Source organism: Hyaena hyaena, unplaced genomic scaffold, assembly GCF_003009895.1.
Source record: "Hyaena hyaena isolate Hyena2069 unplaced genomic scaffold, ASM300989v1 scaffold_582, whole genome shotgun sequence".
Lineage (NCBI taxonomy): Eukaryota > Metazoa > Chordata > Mammalia > Carnivora > Hyaenidae > Hyaena > Hyaena hyaena.
The window spans coordinates 774,806-788,187 of record NW_024081214.1 but is presented as its reverse complement, the minus strand read 5'-3'; the positions used below and the strand labels follow the sequence as shown (position 1 = coordinate 788,187).

The 13,382-nt window shown below is 39.4% G+C and overlaps 1 protein-coding gene across 2 annotated transcripts in view; it reads right to left on the bottom strand.

Moving 5' to 3' along the window:
- Positions 1-13,382, bottom strand: part of SIDT1 (SID1 transmembrane family member 1) — a 100,588-nt gene that overhangs the window by 49,818 nt on the left and 37,388 nt on the right. For both annotated transcript variants that reach the window (XM_039256638.1, XM_039256637.1), the window contains exons 4-9: positions 9,156-9,201; positions 5,040-5,141; positions 4,348-4,431; positions 2,767-2,854; positions 1,487-1,558; positions 972-1,065 (exon numbers count right to left, since the gene is read on the bottom strand). In XM_039256638.1, the coding sequence (XP_039112569.1) occupies positions 972-1,065; positions 1,487-1,558; positions 2,767-2,854; positions 4,348-4,431; positions 5,040-5,141; positions 9,156-9,201 (486 nt within the window). The remainder of the gene's footprint in view (positions 1-971; positions 1,066-1,486; positions 1,559-2,766; positions 2,855-4,347; positions 4,432-5,039; positions 5,142-9,155; positions 9,202-13,382) is intronic.

Below are 13,382 nucleotides of genomic sequence, written 5' to 3'. Positions count from 1 at the left end.
GGAATCATAAATTTCTGCTTTTCTCAATGGTTTATAATTCATTATTCTCCTTAAGTATTTTCGTGCTCAAATTGTTCTAGATGTGGTCAATGGTAGTCCCAGGGCTTTAAGTTCCAGCTTCTCAACTGAAAATCTTTATAAAAGTCACGGAAGAGAATTATTGTTTCTACTGAAGCAGTTAACTTGCATAGTCTGAAAACTCTGTGCTGGCTTTGTTTTCTTCACGTGGTCAAGAGGGGAAAGAACATTTGTTTATTGTAGGCCTTCTGCCATTCTTCTGTAGTTGCTTCACAGAGACCACATCAAAGTACAGAATTCTCAGTGTTCAGGCCTGCTCAGAGATGCCAGGAGGAACTGGAGCACTTCTTATTAGGGGCTCTAGTCTCTTGGGAAGGGAAATTGTTTCAGTCAAATTACAATGTAATCATTTACTTTTTTTTTCCTCAAGGGACATTTTACCAGAAAATTGATGCTATAATAGTAAGAAAGCACCTGGTAATGCAATATCAAAGCACATCACTCCTGCTGTTTATTATACCTCAAGATTTATTTTAAACATTAATTTTACTTGTTGATGGAATATTTAAAACTGTTCCTAAATCTCCTAGTAGGAAGAACTCTCCATTTCCTACATACTATAGGATTTACAGTATTTACTTGTCCCAAAAATACCCAAGGTGTCTTTCCATTGAGGTTTTTTTAACTATGAAAATAACTAGTACTCTAAACAGCACTCACTCTGTGCAGTGACGTAAACACTGCAGCTATACAATTCTATGATGTAAATTATTATCTGATTTTGGAGGAGGAGGCAACTGAAGCACAGAAAATTTAAGTACCAACCCCAAGGCCACACAGTTAGCAGTTGAGGTAGAGCTGAATCTGGTTAATATGGCTCTAAAGCCTAATGCTCTAATCACCATGCAGAGGCAGGCAGAAGGGGTTAACATTTCTGGATACTCTTGACCTACCTGATATAATGAACAAATGCAATAAGCAGGCATCCCAAGTAGAAGGAGAAGAAGATGAAGAAACTGAGAAGGATGGATTTCACATAAACAGTTTCTGAGGGAAGAGAAACAACTTTGGTCAGGGTGTCCTCAGGAAAAAAGAGAACCATATTTGGGACAGGATGGCTTCAAGGGCTCATCTCCATCACACCCACTCTTAAGTCCTAATATACTTCCATTCAAAGCAGCAAAGCTACTGGAGGTCATCCAAACATTCTCCACAAATGGCTATCTTTCATAATGATGACCTTCCAATGGAAGCCAGGAAGGGACTTCCTGTATACAACTTCATAATTGAGTTCCCTTTCTTTCTGGAAGAGATTTAACAACAAGCTTTGATTCTCTCTTCTATCTCTAGGGTAAATATTAGGTTTCTTATGATGTTTCTCTGGAAGGCTGACGACATTAGTAGTGAAGTATATGATTGACTTCCTGACATAGAAATCTTTCCATGGAATCCTAGAGCCAATACTAACTTTTAATGGAAGGAACAATGGTCACTTTAAGGTTCTTTGCTCGTTGTAGATTCCAGGTTTGGTTCTCCTTTTCTGGTAAAAAAAAAAAAAAAAAAAAAAAAAAAAAAAGAACAAGGCAAAATAGATCAGATACTTGGTTCTTGGCTTCTCAACAGTTGTTCAAAAACTATCCACATTTAGCTCTGACTGTTGAATTTTCTTTTAACAAGAACTAGAGGAAAACCTCACTCCCAAGGCTGCAAACCATCCAATACCCCTTTTGGCTAAACTTTCAATGTGGCCTTTGCCTCGTTGTATTTTGGTAGTATTGAAGAAATGAGACTGTAGCCTCCCTTCTTGAGTAAAGAAAGCTTGACTCATCCTCTGATATCCATGTGGCTCAATATGCCACAGACATCTGAAGAAAACAGCCACAAAAATAGAAAGATGTTTTGTCTTTTGGTTTGCATTATTCTAGCCAGTGAAAATTTGTTTCTTTGTTACATACTCATAAAATGACTTGTAATTTACCAAAGAACATTGGACACTGGCAAAACTCTAGAGTTAGGTAATCAAGAGATTAAAGAATACATGAAGAATACATTTCACCTAAATGGCAAGAGAACCATATTATATTGAACAGTAAATACGTTCTGTGTTGATCACATGTAGCTCATCAGCTGCTGGAGGTCTGTGTTTTCAATTAACAACCTCTTGCATTCCCATGGTAGTGACTGGCTAGTTACCCATAACCATTTGGGTAGTACACACAATCCTTCTCATTGGGATAAATTGTCCTGCTTTGATTTCTTACCATCTTGCAAGGCATAATTTTGGCAACTGTAATTGAGAACTCTGAATTTTCCTTGTATGTCCTTGTGGAAATAAGGACTACTCATTAACACAAATGGCTCCATTATTGCTGGCTACCAAACAAGTCTTAGAAAATGGACCCTGATATGCTGCATAAAATCATTATTTCACAACAGCAAGTATTTATTGAATAAAAGGCCAACTGAGTGAATATACCTTGCATGGTCTGACGGAGATTAAGTCTTTGAAAAGATGTAGTACACTAAATGACATTTTGTAGTATCAATAATACTTTTAGATTTATCATTTTCTTTCCTATGTTGTTTTTTTTCTCTAAAAGGTCTCTCAGACTGCCTTACAAGTTACTGCTAATGACCCTTGGTGAGAACTAGAGATGGTAGTAAGGGGCCAAGGGGAGCTTTTGGCTTCCCTTCTCTTCCATTTCATTAGGTTTTTCTAAGTAGCAAACATTGCTCACTATCTCTTACCCTGGATAAAGAAAGATCCTCCACAGGCATAATCTTCAGGCTTTATCACAAATACCACGAAGAACTGCTTGCCTGGAAAATCCTTCTTCTGCATAAGACATAACAACTTATGATAGCAAGAAAGGATAGCAGGAGGGGAGAAAGTCCATGATGATGGGGGTGGGAGCAGAAAGAGATGAAAGAGAAGAAAAGTAAAGTTCACCCCTGCCCCTCGTTTCTTAGAAAGAACTTTCAGATACCTATGATACAGATTTTATCCACAATAAAATAATTGTCAAATCCAAAAAATTAAACAGATACGCTATTCTAATTTCAATCTATCTTGTGCCCATGTAAGTACATAGAACTGTAATAGACCCCATGCAAAAAAAATGTCAACAGCCTATGTTTAATAATAATACTTGTATATTATGTTTTTAAAATTAACATCCTGTATTTTTAGTGTATTTTAGGTTCACTATGTTCAGTTTTTATTATTTGACAATCCAATGATACATGACTTTCCTAAAAGTCACACAGTCACAGTTAAATAATTTAGGTTAGGGATGCAAAGATTTGAGTGAGGAGACCTGTGATAGAGTCCTGGCTTAGACCTTCTCTAAGCGTGCTTCTCTGTGTCCCAGTCTCCTTATTCATGAGTGAACAAGAGCAGATACGTGGGATTATCAAAACTGAGGCATTAGGAAATTAAAGCCTAATAGTTTTTACATTTGATAGCTAAATCATAATTAACCTCTCCTCACTTTTTGTTCATTTTTTTTTAACGTTTCCTGATTTATTTTGAGAGAGCTAGAGTGCAAGCAAAGGAGGAGCAGAGAGGAAGGGAGAGAGAGAATCCTAAGCAGGCTCTGCACTGACAGTGTGGAGCCTAATGCGGGGTTTGATCCCACAAACTGAGAGATCATGACCAGAGTCGACACCAAAAGTTGGAAGCTTAATCGACAAAGCCCCCATTCTTTGTCTTTCAGTAAACGGTATCACCTTACCTTGGAGAACAGATAAAGCTGTAGGTACCTAAAGTATATACCACCTTAACTGCAGGGACAGAATCTCTTTGAAAATCCTTTTTTCTTCTATAAAATTGCCATTGAAATAATAATTTAATTACAAATGACAAAAGGGCAAATGGTTATTCACATGAGGTCCATATTCCTTTGAACCTATCCATTCTGTCCACTGTTGAAGTCCTTTTTTGGTTACTGTTAGGTATAGAGAGTATTAGAATATGTTTAATTTCTTTAAATGGATCAGGTAAACTTTACACTAAATCGGCATCCCCCCATAAGTACATTAGCATCTTACCTTACCTCCCTAAGCAATCTGTCAGATATATGCCCCACGGTTTCATTGGTTCCCAAGACTCCCCGAGGGGAATGGGGCACCTGGCAGAGCAGTATTGTCCGCCATGACCTGGTCTTTGATTTCAGGAGTAGGAGTCTTTGTTTTCAAGCCAATCGTAAAGGAAACAGATCCAAGGCACACAGTGAATGACAGTATCTTTTGAATGCTCGTCCAACAGGTAACCTGACTATACACTGTGCATCGTCTTTGACAACAGTGACCACCAAAGTGATACCTCACCTGTAGGGTGATGGCAGCTTTCTTGGTCATGGACTGATAGACACCATTAAATTCCACATTGTGGTCAAGATCATAAACTGGGCACTGTAACATGCACAAGGGATAAAAAGGAAAGCATCACTAAAACCATACTACACACAACACACATTCCACCCGGAGGATCACAAGCAAGGGGTTCCTTTCTAAGCCAGAAAGCATGAAAAGTTTTCTCCGATGAAAGTCATGAAACAGTCCTCTTAAAACTTGGTTCCTTGCCATCTAAAGTCCTCTAAAGGCCACTTTATATAAAAGTGAACTGAAAAGATGGTCTTCCAATCTTTCCCATTTTTTTATTAACACATTTGAGACAGAAAGGGCTCACTGCTAGACTAAGACTTTTAAAACATAGAATAAATGATAGATTTCTATATTTCTTGTGCAGCCCATAATTTGGTCTTTTTTTATTCTTTGTCATAATCCTCCCTCCCTTCTTTCCTTTATTTTGGTAAGGAGTCAACTATTCTCTACCTCCCCAAATCAGTGTCTCCAAACAGACAATCCACTTGTGTGCACAAGATACTGTTTTCATTATTTAACAGGTTTGTAGGGAGATACATGGTAAGAGGATAACATAGTCCCTACCCTTCTCTTTCATTTACCCCGTGACAACATAGTGCTCCATATTGAAAGACTGACAAGTTTTTAAGACTCACCATGATATTCTGGACTGAGACAACAGAACATGGATAAGCCATTTCAGACCTGACTTTAATAATAACTGAGTCCACATCATCAGGAAACTTGTATAGAAAATACTGAGAATAAGAAAAAAGAAAGACATGATTTATTAATATTAAGAAATGTTTATAGTGGGGCGCCTGGGTGGCTTAGTCGGTTAGGCGTCCGACTTTCGCTTGGGTCATGATCTCGCAGTTCGTGGGTTCGAGCCCCGCGTCGGGCTCTGTGCTGACTGCCAGCTCGGAGCCTGGAGCCTGTTTCAGTCTGTGACTCCCTCTCTCTCTGACCCTCCCCTGCTCACGCTGTCTCTCTCTCTCTCCTAAAAATAAATAAAACATTAAAAAAAAAAAAAAAGAAATGTTTATAGTTATGAACTCAAAACTAGTTGTACACGAATAGGATTGTTTCCTTTCTAATACGAGGCACAAAGTTCAGAAGTAAATCTCCATTCGTTCCCTCAGCCATCCGTCTCATACACATTGAGCAACTGCTCTGTGCAGGGCTCTGGGCTCTGTGCCAGATTATTAGGGATACAGCAGTGAACAAAATAAGGTAACCATTTCAGATGATGTTGTCATTTCATTTGCTAGCATTTTTTTCTGAAGTAAACTTGGCTGTACTTCATTCCAGTTTCTGCTTAAGAAAATCCCTCCAACCCTTTGAACTCGAGATATTCAAGATGTAACCTGATCTAAGATTTACTTATTTGGGATCATTTTGAAATAGGAAGCTCACTTTGAAAAGCAGATAAGCTGGTTCTTCAAGATTCTTAACCACCTTCTTATAGGTGAAAATTACCACTAGGGCTTCTTGCCAAAGAATTGGTTTCCTGGCTGGAATATAGAAAGATAATATTTCTATCCAAAGATCAAGCACTACATCTAGCCCCCTGAAATATGTTCACAATTTTGAGCAGGCTGAGATATCTTTAAAAGTATTTCTCAGATATCATCAGAATCAGGAAACATTTATAATAGAAAGAAATTATACCATTTACCTAGATTAGGTTATGAATCCAGTATTTATTAACCCTGAATTTTAAACATGTTGCTAATAAATGAAGAAAGAGAATTTGTTCAATAGTTATAAATGTGGTAACTGTTTAAGAAGCTGACATTAAATACCTGATTAAGATTTTGAGGACACCAATTTTCTAAAACAAGCCCAATATCCTAGGACCCTAATAAATCTGTCAGTTTTTTTTTAAAATGTTTGTTTTTGAGAGAGAGAAACAGAGAGAGAGCAGGGAAGGGCAGAGAGAGAGGGGCACAGAGGATCTGAAGCAGGCTCTGTGTTGACAGCACAGAGCCCAGTATGGGACTCAAACTCATGAACCTTGATATCATGATCTGAACCGAAGTTGGACGCTTAACCGACTGAGCCACCCAGGTGCTGCAAATCTATCAGTTTCAGGAGAGGCAAGACATGTTAAAACTTAATTTTGAATTCTAGCATCCTCTTTACTAACATTATTCTGATATCCAGAGAATAAAAATAGAATGTTTTCAATAATCCAAAGACTTCTAATGGGGAAAAAAATAACCTCAAGATTAAGGAGTGTCATTAACACTGCTGTTTGGAAGTCTGTTCATACCTTGTCACAGACGGTAACACTCCCAAAAGCCCACTTGCTTTTGACCTTTCATTTTGGAGCCTGATTCAATACATACAGTATGGAGATCTCCCAAAGGCAAATGCTCTGGAATTCCCAAGAGGTGCTCTTGATTCTCAAGGAAGCCACGCTTTGTAACCGAAGAGCATTGCTATGATTACTGTTAGTAATAATGAGTATCATATCTATTCTTTTTTATTATAGGAGTTGGTTCTGTGCAAAAATTAGACATCTGCTGAAGCTTTATCTTTTTGCCAAAATATTATCAAACTTCTTTATCTCAAAATTATCATAAGCCCCAAATAAATGCTTTTGACCCTTGTCTCAAGAATCGATTTTAATCAGAAAGAAGCAAATGACAAGTACCCAAAGCAATGGCTGGAATTTAGGCCACAAAACACCATCTTGGGCCTCTATCACCTACCCAGTTTCTGTAATCTGCTTTTATCTGATAATGAAGGTTCTGTGAGAATGTGCAATTGTTTGGGTGATTTTATATAAATAGGAAATCTTTGGGGCACCTGGGTGGCTCAGTTGGTTAAGTGGCTGACCTCGGCTCAGGTCGTGATTTCAGTTTGTGGGTTTGGACTCTGTGCTGACAGCTCAGAGCCTGAAGCCTGCTTCAGATTCTGTATCTCCCTCTCACTCTGCCCCTCCCCCTCTCCTGCTTTTTGTCTCTCTCTCTCTCAAGATTAAATAAATATTAAAAGAAAAGAAAAGAAAAGAAAATCTTTCCTACAGTCGAGGATATAAAATCTAGGTCAAAATGGGAAGAGTTAATAGTAAAGTAAAACTTTCATAGATATGAAAGAATATTTTGCTTTTTTAGTTTGTTCTAAGTATGTTTTACTCTACTTTGAGACTTATATACAAACTACTTAGAATTTCATGTTTACATACATTTTTAAAATAAGAGAAAGCCGTAATAATATGCAATCATCTCTGATTTTCTTCAGTTTTAATTTTTTTTAATGTTTATTTTTGAGACAGACAGCGAGTGGGGGAGGGGCAGAGTGAGAGGGAGATACAGAATCTGAAGCAGGCTCCAGGCTCTGAGCTGTCAGCACAGAGTCCAATGCGGGGCTCGAACCCACAAACTGAGATCACGACCTGAGCCATAGTCGGACACTTAACCGAATGAGCCATGCAGGCGCCCCTCATCACTGATTTTCTACAAACTGAGAGTGTATTTCAGCATTCAGTTAGTTACCATATTTAGTATAGCTCTGTACAGCACTATTAGGTTATACTCTTTATATAGTTGGGATGTAAGTTTTTCTCTCCCTTTTTAAGTATCTCCCATTGCACCTAGCAATGAGTGCTTTCACATATTTCATGAATATAGGGGCCAGTAAATGTTGAGGGCAATCCCCGTGGGCTTGTAGTTCTCTTTTGTCACTGGGTGGCAGTATCTATGCACTGTAGAGGCCTTCACTGATGGGAAATTTAAGTCTTAAAAGATGCATAGGAGTTGGCTCATACAGGTTTGGGGAGCTGACTGTGCACCCCTCATCCCAACTCTGTATTCAAGGGCATCATGTTGGCAGCTTAAGATTGGCCATAATGGAGATATTTACACCACAGAAATGGGCAAACGCTACAAATCAGGGGGTTCTCTCTGGGAAGTGATTGTTAAATATTTACCAGCACATAAGTGCTTGTAATAGATTATCAACAGTATCCATGTATTGTGTTAATCCAAGTTTTAATATGCCCGCTGCAAAAATCAAATAGCCATTCATGACCTAAGTTGTATTACAGCCTGTAGAAGGTTCACAATAAATATCGGGACATTAAATAAATCTGTGATAAGCCTGCTATTGCATAGACTCAACTCTTTCAGAAGCTATAAAAGAAAAAAGGAAGGTAGCTAGAAGTGTCCATGGAAAAGCAGCTTAAAGTTTTCATGTATTTATTCTACTTATGATTATGGTTTAATGGAGAGCAAAACACAAATATCTAATTCTTCTAATGTCAGCACTCCTGCTCTTTATGACAGAAGAAACTAATTTGTTCTACCCATAACACTCTAGAAATTAAAATCTGTCTCATTTTTGTTGTATTTCCCAATTAATTATTTGTGTATCTGTTTTGTGTTCAGCCTTCTACTCCCCGTCCCTCCCCATTTTGATTATAAGGTCCATGAGAGCAGAAGTTACATCTCCTTCTGCTTCACCTCATGTCTCCAGCATCTAGTACAGTCTAATACCATCCTTGGTGCATAATAGGTGCACAATTGCTCAAAGTTGAGTCAAGGAACATCTGCAAACAAATGTCATGCCTCCCATTTCATACCAGTTAAGAGGATAGATTGAATGTTGTGTCTAAAATCTCAGTAATAGGAACGACGTTCCAAAAATACAAATATATCTCAGTTGTGAAAGGTCAATGGCAATATTCCGTGCTAACTCTACCTCTGTGGGGATTTTGGGTAATGTCAGCAGGTAGAATCATGATAATCTTGAAACGCTTCACTTACCTGAGGTTGAGAGGGGCTGGCAGTGAAGTGAAAGGCAACATTTGTCCTGAGAAATGTAAGAGGGAGAGAAAAGGGGGGAAAGTGAGAGAAAAGCTAAGTTAGCCGGCAAAAATTATTTATGTAAAAGAAAACCATCCTAAACTAGACGCAAGGAGAGCCGAACCTTATCCTTTGTGAAAGGAATTCTAGTCCCATCAAACCGACAAAGTAAACTGCATGGGGACTTGGTCTCCACTCTCAAGAATGATCAAACTGGGGAGGGAATCAATTTTATGTCTCTATATACCAATGGCATCATACCTATGAAAGTAATTGCTTTGTTTGGCCTGAATTTGGGGGAACTGGAGCCTGAACTTCTGGGGCCCTTCTCAGCTTCATCCCTAGCTCTCTAGGGGTCTTTCTCTCCACCACTAATTTTCCTTTTATAAAAAGTAAAACAGTTTTAAAAACTTTATTAAAGATTCCTTTATAAAGGACAAGTGAAGACATTTAGCAAGAAGTTTGTAACTGGAGGTGTTGTTTAGAAGTCATAAAACTTGAGCACTAGTTCTGAATTTAATGACCAACGATGTTCGTCTGTTGGCAGACTGGGCTCAGAATTCAACAATGGGTGCAATGTTTATGTATTTACTCTCAACAGAAATTATCAGTGCCAAGGATTCGTTCTGCTGAAACACAGTGGAAAACTTGTGGCTCTAAGTCAGCTAATGAAGCCAAAGTCAGTGTCACATCCAGCTGTCCGTTTGATCCTGAGGTTCCACGACCAGAGTCCGGACCCAGGTACCCTGTGTGGCTGGGTAGTGTGATGTCATCTGCTGTTACCAGGGCAACACGGGGCCTTCAATTCTGTTCGTTGCCAGGTCAGGGGAAAGAAAACGACACTGATTTTCTTGGCTAGCAACAGACAGCATGAGATTTCCAGATGCAACCAGTATTCATTGGCCAGAAATTTCTTTCTTATACTCTGAAAGTATGGGCCTCGATATGATTTTCTTCCCCTTGTTCTTTATGTTTTTTTTACCAGTATAATCACATACAGACTTCCAAAACATTGTTTCCTTTAAGACTATCATATTTAAGTCTTCTCTCACAGAGTCAACAGTGTGTGTAAAATAAACATCGCCTCTGTTGCAGATGAAACATTTTGCTTCCTTCCCCATGGGCCCTGACAGAGGCTGGGGGAGGTTTAGTTTACCAAGAGTCTTTAGCCAACAGAACAAAGCTAACTGAGACTCTTGTGCACCTCTAGGGAAAGAAGTATAAATACTTCAACTTATTTGTTTAAAAAAATTAAACACAGGAAACAAAGGTTTATTTGATAAATAAAAACCTAAAAGCTGACTTTGTTCCCTTGTTTTGTTAGTTGGAGGGAGGCGGGAAGAGAAAGAGACCAGATGGTGTCAAGAGAGGTGGGTGTGCAAATAAGGGAGGCAGGAAAAGAAGAGGAAGAGAGAGGCCCGTGGAGGAGGTAGAAGAGAGAGGAGAGATACATACAGGAGGTGTGTGTGTGGCGGGGGACAAACAAGAAAAAAGAAAGGGGGCTGGGAAGAAAAGGTAGATGGGAAGAGAGGCAGGGACAAAGCTAAGTAGTTTTTGAGGTGGGTACCAGAGAGGACTGTGAGATACATGACATCTTCATCTGATGAGAGCCAGCCCCTGGCACAGAGCCCAGTAGGTGTGCAAACCCCCCCACTTTGTTTGTTGAAGGAAATATGCCCTATTATTCATTTGGACTATGGACTTCAGAATATCAGTCCCTGTTATCTCCTTACTGCCATCTGTTATGAACTCGCTTTGCTCACCCAACCCGTCCACCCACCTTCTGGTCATGTGTAACCCTCTACCTCATCGCTCTGCTCTAAGTAGAAGTACAAACTCTGAATGGATGTGCTATATCCTATCCTTTCTTCCCTTCTCTGGGACTCTGCTTCCACAAAATTCAACAGTCCTAAAAATTTAATACACCCGTGGTTTATAAATATACTCTAATCTCAACCACTTTCAAAATAAATAGCAAACAAAAACACCCCTAAAAATGCTTCCCCCCCTTTTTAAAAAATATTTTGCTACTTTGATGTCATTCTATATCCTCCCTCTCCTTCACAAACTAGCTTCTTAAAATAGTATTCTGCTCACATCCCTCATTTGTTCTTTCCTCTCCCCACTGTCATCAAGATTCATTTCCCACCATCCCCCTGAAGTTGCCTTTGCTGAGGGTAAGTCACCTCCTAATTGCTAAAGCCAGTGACTCCATCCTTAACTTCCCTTCTCTGTGACATTTGACTCTGATGACCACTCCCTTTGCCTTGAAACTCTTTCCTCCCTTGGGCTCTCTGACACCTGCTTTCCTGGGTTTTCGCCCACACATTGGTTATGCCTCCTCAGCTTCTTTTGATAGTTTCTGTTTCTCAGACCATCCCTTATATAAATCATTACCCACAGGCCTGTACTTGACCTTCTCATTTTCCTTAGCCATGTACGTTATATATAAAGTACTATATATAGATCTACTATATTATCTATCTATATCTATCTATGTAGATACATATAATGTATGTTATGGTAATTAAATATATTTAATACTTTGTCATTAATATAATAGTAAACATTATATTTAAATATTACATATTAAATATGTATTCAATTGCCACAAAATCCACAAAAATGTCAGTGAATCTCAAGTCTCCATGCCCGGCCCAGGGCTATCACTTGAGCTCCAGTCATGGAAGAGTGATGATTATCTGCTAGGCTTCTGCACATGGCCATCCCTCAACCACCTCAAACTCCACATAATCAAATTGGAATGTGCTGTCATTTCCCCGTTCCTGAGTCACTATGTCTCTTTGGTAGGAAACCTCACCAGACTTCCGACATCATTGCCGGAGTCATCTTGGACTCCCTTTTTATTGACTTTTGCATTTGATCGATTACCAAGTCTTACTCTCAGTGTAAACGTAACCTGGATGCACCTGACCCACATGAAGCACACTATCTTTGCCCAAAGTAGCATTTACTAAGAAAACAATTGGAAAAGTAAAGGAAATCATTACTGTGGTCTACCCCCAAATACCTGAGGGCGATTACCTAGTATGACACATGACAAAATGGTTTAAAAGCCTCTTCACTCACCCATTTCCTCAAAACAAATCTACCACTTTTCATAGGTTGGTAGCTGAACTATCCCACTCAAAACTCTCTCAACACAAAGACTCAAATCCCTACTTAGAAGCCTGAGGAGGGTCAAAGGCTGCAGGTACTCATGTAGGACTCTGTATTTTTATTCTGCCACACGTACTTTTGAGTTTGTGATTTATCCCTATGTATCTTACTTAACTCTTTTCTCCCTGACAACTTTGTTGCTGCTATAATATATTCAGTCCCTAATCCTTGTTTATTCTTTTCTACTCAAATAACTTTTCACTTGCCCGTATGTCTCTACCCTCTCCTTTTTCCAGTTCATCTTTCAGTTGATTACTAAATTCATCTCTAAAAATCAGATTTGTTTATCTTATTCTTTTGCCTGAAATCCTTTAGTGGCTCCTATAACCCGAAAGGCGAAGTCTAAACTCCTTAGTGCAGCATATAATAACTCAAGGATCTAGGATTGGGTACTACTACCTGTGTCTCCACCCTGTCTCCTGTTTTTCCCCTTCAGGTTCTGTGGGGCTGCCTCCTTGAAGCGCTTCTACTTAGTCTGCTCTCTGTAAGCCAGACCTTTCTCCAGAGCATCATGCTGCTGTATATCCAATACTCTGCCAAGCATCTGTATGTCAAGTTCAACATGTCCCCGAGTGAACTTATCCTCTCTTCCTTCCTTCCTTCCTCAACATTTTCATTTTCCCATAGTGACCATTTATGAGGGGGCAGGCCATCCTTGACTCTCCTCTTTCCCTTCTCATATCCGATCAAGTTTTGTCAATGTCACCTCTTGATTCTTCAATTCATCTCAATATTATCTTGACCACTGCATCAGCCTTCTAATTTTCCACATCCAGCTTTGTCCCCTTCAAATACTCCACACAACCATTACGACGTAGACAACTGCCAACATTTCTTCATACACCTTCTGAGCTCCTGCCACCCCATGATCAGGTGCCTGCCCGCTCCTACAGCCTCCTTCCCTTCCCTGTCTGCAACTTCACACTCCGCGACACCGGACACCAGGGCACTGGAGCTGGGAAAATGAGTGGTGACAGAGTGTGTGTGTGTGTGTGTGTGTGTGTGTGT